The sequence below is a fragment of the Myxocyprinus asiaticus genome, chromosome 46, assembly GCF_019703515.2.
Source record: "Myxocyprinus asiaticus isolate MX2 ecotype Aquarium Trade chromosome 46, UBuf_Myxa_2, whole genome shotgun sequence".
NCBI lineage: Eukaryota > Metazoa > Chordata > Actinopteri > Cypriniformes > Catostomidae > Myxocyprinus > Myxocyprinus asiaticus.
The window spans coordinates 27,887,581-27,897,131 of record NC_059389.1 but is presented as its reverse complement, the minus strand read 5'-3'; the positions used below and the strand labels follow the sequence as shown (position 1 = coordinate 27,897,131).

General features: G+C 36.4%; 1 protein-coding gene across 1 annotated transcript; it reads left to right on the top strand.

Moving 5' to 3' along the window:
• The first annotated feature begins 3,404 nt into the window (after window positions 1-3,404).
• Window positions 3,405-9,209, top strand: LOC127436305 (iroquois-class homeodomain protein IRX-5-like). Its single transcript, XM_051690378.1, has 3 exons — window positions 3,405-3,770; window positions 5,639-6,044; window positions 6,417-9,209. The coding sequence occupies exons 1-3, from the start codon at window positions 3,549-3,551 to the stop codon at window positions 6,929-6,931; spliced, it is 1,143 nt and encodes a 380-aa protein (XP_051546338.1). The 5' UTR covers window positions 3,405-3,548; the 3' UTR covers window positions 6,932-9,209.
• The last annotated feature ends 342 nt before the right edge of the window (window positions 9,210-9,551 follow it).

Here is a 9,551-nt window from a genome sequence, read left to right as displayed (position 1 = left end):
CCCATCTACTGAAGTACTTCAACTTGGGAATTAACATTACTTGCGTTTGAACATCATATTTACGGGCAAATTGGCATAATTTTTTTTAGACTTTTTCGTTGAAGCAAAGAATTGTGGGTTGTGAGAGCCCACGAAGGATACACCTCATGCATCCTCCGATTTCCCATGAAAGAAGGTCGCATTCGAAGGCTGCATTCGAAGTGTCCTACTCGCTTTTCTGAAACGAGACAGCCTCGATGACGTATGCAGCCGACAAATGCGACCTCTGGAGGAGGCAGCCTTCCAAACAAGACACAGCCTTAGCTACCGAGCTGGTTCCAGCTAACAATGACCTGTCGGTCTGCCAGTGTTATTTGGGAGGCACGCCTCCAGCGGCTTGCCGTAGTTGGGCCTCCATCGTCAGAACACTGGCAAGGGTCACAACATTTCTAAAATGGTTTATTTTGGTTTCATTTTTTAAAATTACTTAAGTGTGGTTTCTTAAACTTTTTTAAAACATTTACTGCATTGTAAAAAAGTTTTGCGTGTGCTGCGTTGGCAACTATATCTTAAAAACGTGATGTTTAGTGCACGAGATGCTTGGGAAATAATCCAAATGTGCCGGAGATCTCCAAATGGGGGGTGGGATCTCAAAAAGAGGGTGTGGTTACTCCAAAAGTGGGTTGCGCCAACTCCAAAAGGGGGCGTCACTTCCACAAACGGTTAGGGCAGTGTTTCCCAACCACTGTGCTGCCGGCACACACGCCGTTTTTAAACCATAATCTGTTTTTTTTTTTGTGATTATGAAGAGCAATGATGTGCAAAATTGACTGATATTTATACGCATTAAGGGTCTTTCACATGACTCGCGTCAGCGCTGCAGAATACATTGAAGTCTATAAAGTGACGCCACTTTACACCAAAGTGTTTTTCACACACACGTTTTTGCTTCACCAATAATGTCTTTGAGGAGTACTAAGCAACAAGAAATATTTAAAAACTGTCCAAATTTGTGAAGAGAAATTGAATGTCTCAATTTCTTTTAATTAAATATTACCTTATCGTTTATGAATATCAGAGACCCCAGTTATTGAACTAACTTAAATTCACCAAAAGAAAATGCTTAGAACTAAACATAAATGAGTCCTATTATTACTTTCTGCTATCAAAGCAACTGCAAGCTTTTTTCTCTCTTCCAAATACATGTTTTCAATGTTTATTTTGCACACCTCCCGCATTTGTACGTGGAAAACTCGTAAAATCGCCCCTCTGTGACACTTTCTGCAGCTCTTGTCATGTGGAGGGCAATGCGGCTCTTGACGCTGGCATTGAACGGAGCGTTGACGCCTCGACTCAACTCATGTGAAATGCGCTTTACAGTGATGAAAGAACATTATTGAAACTCAAAATTATTATTATTTGTCTGTTATTGTGGTCTTTTCTGATAAAAGCCATGCTTCACAGTTTAAATATGCTACTGTAGGAAAATGATACCGTAGATCTGCTTTGTGTTTATAATTCTTATACTGAAGTCAGTAGATTTGTAGCCATGCAAGTTTTAATAAAGGAGAAGGTAAGGACGTTATTGAAACTCACTATTATTAGACTATTGTTGTCTTTTTGGATGAAAAATAATGCTCAGACTGAAGGAAGACTATAGATCTGCTTTATTCTTTAATGCTTAAACACTATAATGTCTCTTGGTAGATTTCAGTCATGAACGACTCAAAATGATTCACTGACTCACTCATAGCACGTAAGACGCTCATTTGTCACCACCTAATGACATTTCCAGAAGGGGTCACTGAACTAATCAGTTAATAAAATTGAACAAATTTGTGAAACAGAAGCAAGCCTCACCAAAATACTCTTTATTTTGCAGCTAATTCTGCACAATTTTAAACTTGAATAAACTTGAATCACTAAAATAGCTGGAATTGGTGATTTTAGCTTATTCTTTAAAAAAATATCCCTAGAAAAAATTTTCGTGGACCAGTGATTGTCTGAACTTTTTCGCCCCTCATGAGTTTGCATCCCTGTAATATGTTGTGGCATTGCAAGAACAAATCTACAAATTAGAAAAGTAGAATATTTGTTGCTTTTTCATTACCCATTTAGCGCTCTTGCCACCTGTGACCTCACACAGCGTAGCCTGCCTATGTGACTATGTGCATAGCCGAATTTCAGTCATTACAAGTAAACACACTACTAAGATGGACAGAAAACAAGTTCTTGAAAAGGAAAAATATTGATGATGGTTAGTAGGATAGTGGTGTGCCGTAGAAATGTTTTAGTGGTAAAAAGTGTTCCATGGCAGAAAAAAGGTTGGGAAACACTGGATTAGGGAAAGGGTTAGGTTAGGGGCTTCCTATAGCTTTGCTGGTGGTTTGGAACTCCCGCCCCTTTTTTGGAGCTTTGCCTGCAGCTATTTCCATTTTTATAAAAAAAAAAAAAAAAAAATACAAAAAAAATAAAAAAAAACAGCGAAAATCTGACACATGCATATAGACTAACAATTAAAAAAAAAGGTCTCATAATTCTAAAATTAACTCATTTACATATAAAACATCCTTGTAACAACAACCTTTAACATTAATTAGCCTTTTACATTATTAGGACAGAGCGCAACACAATGGAACAGAACACAAGTGTTTTGAAAATAGAAATCTTGTTTATCAGAAGGAAATGTTCAATGTTTCTAAAACGTTTTATTTTGTTTACATAATTTATATATATATATATATATATATATATATATATATATATATATATATATATATATATATATATATATATATATTTTATTATTATTTTTTTTAAAATGTGGATTCTAGAACGTTTTAAAATGTTGTACTGTGACATTACCTGACTGTAACCAAAATACAACGTTGTGAAATGTTTTGTGTTTACTGGGTTGGCGCTCCATCTTAAAAACGCGACGCGTAGCTATGGCGCGACGCTGGGGGGAAAATAGCGAAGCGACGCATCTCCCAAAGAGTGCATGTGACTCATGTGCATGGAACAACAATAAAAAAAAAATAAAAAAAAATTAAAAAAGTAATTCTTAAATCAACTAATCTGCAAATAAAGCTTTTCTTTGCAAGTCCTTGTATCAACAGCCTTTAATAATAAATAGCCTGCTAAGTGTTACGCGACGTAACAGCCAAATAGTTCAACTGACAGTGTGCATGGAGCAACCTAAATCTAAAAATAGCGCAGATAGGACGCAAAAACGTGTCTTGCGTGAACGCCCCCAATACAAAGTGAAGAGTAACTTTGACTGTGTTTGTGTGTGCGAGAGAGAGAGAGAGAGAGAGAGAGAGAGAGAGAGAGAGAGAGAGAGAGAGAGAGAGATGGGCAGGAAAAGTCAGCTCGAGCTTTTCCTTACTTCCCATCACTGACACTTCTTGAGGAGGCGCGCGGAGCTTGAGACTCATCCATCTAAATTACCGTTAATCGAGACATTTTTTCCCTCCAAAAGAAACAAAGCGTCTTTGATTTTCATTTCGATGGCACATATAGTGACCCGACTCTTGGACTTATGAGGAGACTGAAGCTGTAATTTAGCCATGGCGTTTCCTCAAGGATACTTGTACCAGTCTTCACTCTCTCTCTACTCGTGTCCGCCGTACGGCTCCGGCGCGGTAACGGGACCGCGGACAAATGATCTGGGACGGTCGTCCAGCGGCTCTGCTTTCGCCCCGTACGCGTCCACAGCTTTCACAAACACTTCAGCCTTCAGCTGTCTCCAGTACAGCTCTGAATCCACTGCACCCTTCACTTCAAATGTGGTGAGATTCATTCATAATAGTCTATTCGGATTTCTCTGTTTGAGCAGTCAGTGTCTCAGTGATGTCCATTATGATCATTGGATCATCACAACATCAGACCACCAGCATGCTTTGACCTCAACACAGTTTCGGTTTGCGTTTCCCTGTTATAGAAACACGTTTTTGAAGAGAATTTGTTTAACCCGCTTTTTCTTAACGTGCTTTTTTAAGCGATTCGTTTCATTCAAAATCACTGGCTCGGTAAATACGGATGTTAGGCTACCTATTCCCAATGCTTTAGTATTTTCTATTGTATTTTTTCTTTGACAACGCGAAGCGGAATATTTCAATTATCATTAGCCTATATTATATGATAGGCTACCAAGTTTTTTTGTACTTTAGAAAACGTATGACTTATTATTTTAACGATGTAAGAGATAACAACTAACCAAGTTACTCTATAAAATAATTAAAATAATCCTCGAAAATGTAGCGAACGAATATTTTGTTGGCTTCGGAATCTTCATTTTTGACGCATTTTATTTGTAGTTATTTTGGGCTACCTTTTTACACGTTTATGAGAGTTTTCGTTGTATTGTGCATTCGGTCAATGAAAATCAAATATTTTTGGTGTGTTTAAAGTTACACTGTAAAAAAAAAAATCTTGTTGTTAAAAAAAAAAAAAAAAAAAAAAACACTGGCAGCTGTGGTTGCCAGAATGATTATGTAAAAAAAATACAGTAAAAATGTAAACAACTTTACAGAACAACCTGTAACTTTTACAGTTTCAAATAGTTTACATGACCACGCTGCCACTGTATAAAAAAAAAAAAAAATCATCTGTTACATTTACAGTAAAAAAATACAAAATGTCAAACTTGATATTAACCTTCTGAAATTGTAAACATCTGCTTTTTACTTTATAATGTATTGTTAATCACCGTAGTAATTACAGAAGAGCACATGATGACAAAAATTCATCAACAGTGGCCCTTCCAGAAGAAATGACCAATAAACATGTAGAGACAGTGCTCAGTGTCACTCACACAAACACTAAACAACATCAGTGTAACATGTGAAATTAAAATAATGCAGTAAACATGAAGTAAACTACATCAGATATAACACTGAGCACCCCAAAGTACATAACTAAAAATAAGAAGAAACATAACTATTCCAATAAAATATAATGAAATATGATGGGTCATGCAGGGAATTGTGTGAACGCCGATTATTGTTTTTTACTGTAATTTTAACAGTAATTTACTGTAAAAAAAAAAAAAAAAAAAAGACATGTACTCTCTTGTTAAACAATGTAAATTTTACCATTAATTATACAGGAAAATCATACTTTTTACAACTAAAAATGTACTTTTTACAAAATTTTATTGTAAAACTACCTTTAACTACCAGTAAAAGGTTACTGTATATTTTACAGTAAATGTAATACTCGTTAATCAATTAACTTTTTCTGTAGCATTTTTTACAGTCTTTTACCGTTAAAATTACAGGAATTTTTTACAGTGTAGGGTTATATATTGTATATCATTATTTAATATATTTAACCATATATGTACAAATTCCACTAGTATTCGGCTATATTATGAAAGCGGACATTTCTGTAGTGTTTTGAAACAAACGTTTCATATATATATATGTGTGTGTGTGTGTGTGTGTGTGTGTGTGTAAGTGTGTGACGTTTTTATATATCAGTGAGAACCATAAGTGAATAGCCTATCTATATAATATCTCATATATTTGTTTTGCATATATTGCCATTTATGAGATTTCTTTATATACATTATTATGCAGAAGTAATAGATCATCATGGAAAGCCGCTTTTCTGATGTGTTTCCCCCGTTCAACTGTAATCTCTGTTCATTGCCCAGGGCTCCTCATACGACCATTCTCCAGGCATGACTTGCTCTATAGGCTATCACCCGTACGCCGGTCCTCTGGGCCCATACCCGTTTGGGGACCCCGCTTACCGGAAGAACGCCACTCGAGATGCCACCGCGACCCTGAAGGCCTGGCTCAGTGAACACCGGAAGAACCCTTATCCCACCAAAGGAGAGAAAATCATGCTCGCCATCATCACTAAAATGACTCTAACTCAGGTGTCCACCTGGTTCGCCAACGCTCGGAGGAGACTGAAAAAGGAGAATAAAATGACCTGGACGCCACGGAACAGGAGTGAAGATGAGGATGAGGAGGATAGCATTGATTTGGAGAAAAATGATGACGACGATGAGCCGCTAAAGAGAGTCGAATCAACAGAGACGAGCAAAGATTCAGGTGTTCATTTAAATTAGGCCTATAGTTTTATTTATATACGGATATTTAAAGGTGATAATATTGTTTATTATTACATTTAGTTATTGACAGTCTCGAGTCCAACTATATCCATAAAATGGACAGTTGCGACCCTGACACGTTGTAATTCTCAAATGTGAAGATTAAAGTAAGTTTCACATATTAATGTAATGAATTAATGTTGAGTTTACAGTTGTAATTTCAATTCAGATTCACTGATCAGTCGCAAGAAAAGTGTTTTTAAAGTAATAATATTGTTAAAAAGCATCTCCGCTACAGTTTCTGATGGTGTTTACAGAATTGCATCAAACACAACAGACCTTTCTAACACAACTAATAATTATTTGGTTGCAGTTGGCGATGACTGCTCAGAAAAGCACGACGACGCGACGGATCGTGTTATAATCGACTGTGAAGAACAAGAGAACCGGACAGATTCTCCGGTGCCCACGACCTCCTCTCCCCGAAAACAGATCAGCGACAGCCCGAAGCCCCTCAGTGAAAACTGCAAAGACGCATCTGTCATTCATTCCGCAAACCCGACCCCCAAACCCAAACTGTGGTCCCTTGCTGAAATCGCTACGTCGGACAAGGGGTGTGACGAACCGTCCCAAACATTTGGGGCGTTATCTCCCCCTCGGTCACCTGCGCAATGCCGATTTCCCCCCAGACATTTCTACTACGCGTCTCCTTTCTATCCGGCTTTCACGAACTATGGCTCTTACGGACACCTGAACGGCGCCAGTCACGGAAACTCAACGCAACTGAACGGAATAAATACTGCCGTGTTACAACGAGCGAGAGACGGCAAAGTGACTCTGGATTTGTGTAAAGAACTCAGCTTTGAGAACAAGAGGGCGAATATTTAGCCAAAGCCGTTTTTAATTCTAAAGACTTTTCAGTGTGCAGTCTAAAGCGATCTGTATGAACTGAACACGAAATAACAGAAGACTTTTTCTATGGATATGTTTTATGCGAGAAATGCCTTTTCTTTACATATATATCATTTAATGTTCAATATTTGTGCGAGAGGCCAAAGTAGCCTACTATTTAAAACAGTTTTGGAATTGAATGATCTTTTTAACGGCTCTTCTCAAGAGTCTTACACATTTAAATGATCATCTGTGCCATTTTGCAAACTCCACTTGATCTGTCATCTGATATGGAACCAAAATAATTGTGTCAAGCAAATTTAATACGTATTCTACACTGCTATATGGTCAGTGGTTCTCAACCTTTTGGGCTCTAACGCCCCCCATTGTCCATATATATATATTTATTTTTTTTTTTTCTTTTTTTTTTTTCTTCTTTTTCTTGAGGCCCTAATGGTACCTAAAATGCACTTTGTGGAAACGTCTAAATTTAAGGAATATTTCGGGTTCAATACAAGTTAAGTTCAATTGACTGCATTTGTGGCATAATATTGATTACCACAAAAATTATTTCAACTCATCCGTATTTTTCTTAAAAAAAAAAGAAAAGAAAAGCAAAAATCGAGGTTACAGTGAGGCACTTACAATGGAAGTGAATGTGGTCAATTGTTGGAATATTTAAACACAGAAATGTGAAGCCTATAAATTTATGAAAGCATTTCCATTAATTCTTCTGTTAAAACTCATGTATTATTTGAGCTGTAGAGCTGTTTATATCGTCATTTTTATAGTCGTTTTAGGGTTGTTGACTTCACATCGTCATGGAAACGAAGTTGTAAAATTGGATATAACTTTACACAGAAAAGGTCAGTAAATAATTTATCACACTAAAGTCATGTTAACGTGCATATTATACATATCTTGAGGTTCTACTTTTGAAACAGTGAGTATTTATTGGCCCCCATTCACTTCCATTGTAAGTGCTTCACTGAAACCAAGATTTTAGCTTTTTTTAAACAAAAGGAGGGGCAAATCAAAATGTATTTTTGTGGTAATCAACGTTATGCCACAAATGCTGTCGACTGAACTTAACTTGTATTAAACCCGGAATATTCCTTTAACTGGTTTTATTCAAGTCAAAAATCTTGTTAAAGGATACAACATTTTCAGTTCTTCTTAAACTTTGAGCTATACATATATCACGCCAAACAATTACACTATGAAATTACAGTAGGTATATGAGAGCTATTTTGACCTGACAGGGAATATTAAACAGTGTAACGTCAAAAGCATCTGGTCCAGTCTCATGAAATTCTCTCTCAGGCTTTCTTTGGTTCAGCAACAGCTCTGAACGCATCAGTCATGAAAGTGCAGTAGCAGTTTTTGTAGCTGATTTATTCTTTACATTTATTTTCTCCTCACAAGGATTATTCTATCATCTATTCTAAACAGAATGCTGTGCCTTCTTGATTTGCTCACAACTGTGCTACACCTACATAGACTCAAAGAACACACTCAATAACTGTAATAGTCTCCTCCCGGGCATAATACAGTGGATAAATTGTACATTTAAATAGCACAAGTCAACATTTATTGCAGGGGGATTATGGGACAGTACTCTTAAGTGGAGGAGATATTAAATTTATGCTCCATAAAGCATCTTTCTCATGAAATGTGTGTTGCTTTTTTACTGCGATGCGAGAACAGCGAGGGGCTAAAAATGTTCAAAGACCATTTTAAAAGGGATTAAACGTGTAAATTTGAAAATTTAGTAAACTCTTTGCAAGAAAGACAGGATTACCAGCGATTCCCTATTTCTGCTCGAATGGCAGAGTCCAACATCAACAAATATCAGAGAGGCGACTCAGGCCCCGAGGCTTACAGACGTTTTTGAACACAAAACCATGAAAATAGGTTGCAAGGACTTGAAAAGCTCTCTAATCCCTCTGGTAAATTCAAAGTTTGAGTATATATTTATATGTGGAGCAATGCTATTTCACGATTCAGTGAATTCAAAGCTTTGAAAAGCTAAGAAGCACCATCGAAACTATACAAACTATCCAATCATTTTGTGTCCACTTGTACCAATGTCCCATTCAACAGGGCTATTTTATGTTGTACTCCTTTACAAGGGGGGTGTAGGAGAGCTATGGATGAGTTTTCTTTTTCTGAACACAAAATGTCACTAGTAATTGCTGTAAAATTGGGTTGTGATTGCATAGCAGATCAATTTATATTAATTTAAATATGGAACAATTAAACTTTGTTACTTCAAGCTGTTATATAATAACCTTTTTCATTAAGAATATTCAATATTACATACAATTTGAGCAAGTATGGATTTTTTTGTAAAATACTATACAAAACTCACTTTCAGTTATGCCAATGGTTAGTTTTACCCCAGTGTATTATTCGCTTTTTGGTTTGTGTTTTCCTATAACCAGAAAAGTCGGATGATTTTGATTCAAGAAGCAGCTGAGGATAAAATTTCCTCTAAAGAATTAAAATGAAAATTATATAGTTATAATCATGCCTCAAAATGGAATATTGTGTGAAAATATGGGTTAATATCTCCTAATATCCATATCATATTATATAACACCTTTCAAATGTCAAA

Coding starts and splice junctions, on each gene's coding strand:
- LOC127436305 (XM_051690378.1), top strand. CDS start 3,549: ATGGCGTTTCCTCAAGGATACTTGTACCAGTCTTCACTCTCTCTCTAC. Junction 3,771..5,638: donor CACCCTTCACTTCAAATGTG/GTGAGATTCATT, acceptor TTCATTGCCCAG/GGCTCCTCATACGACCATTC. Junction 6,045..6,416: donor AGAGACGAGCAAAGATTCAG/GTGTTCATTTAA, acceptor ATTTGGTTGCAG/TTGGCGATGACTGCTCAGAA.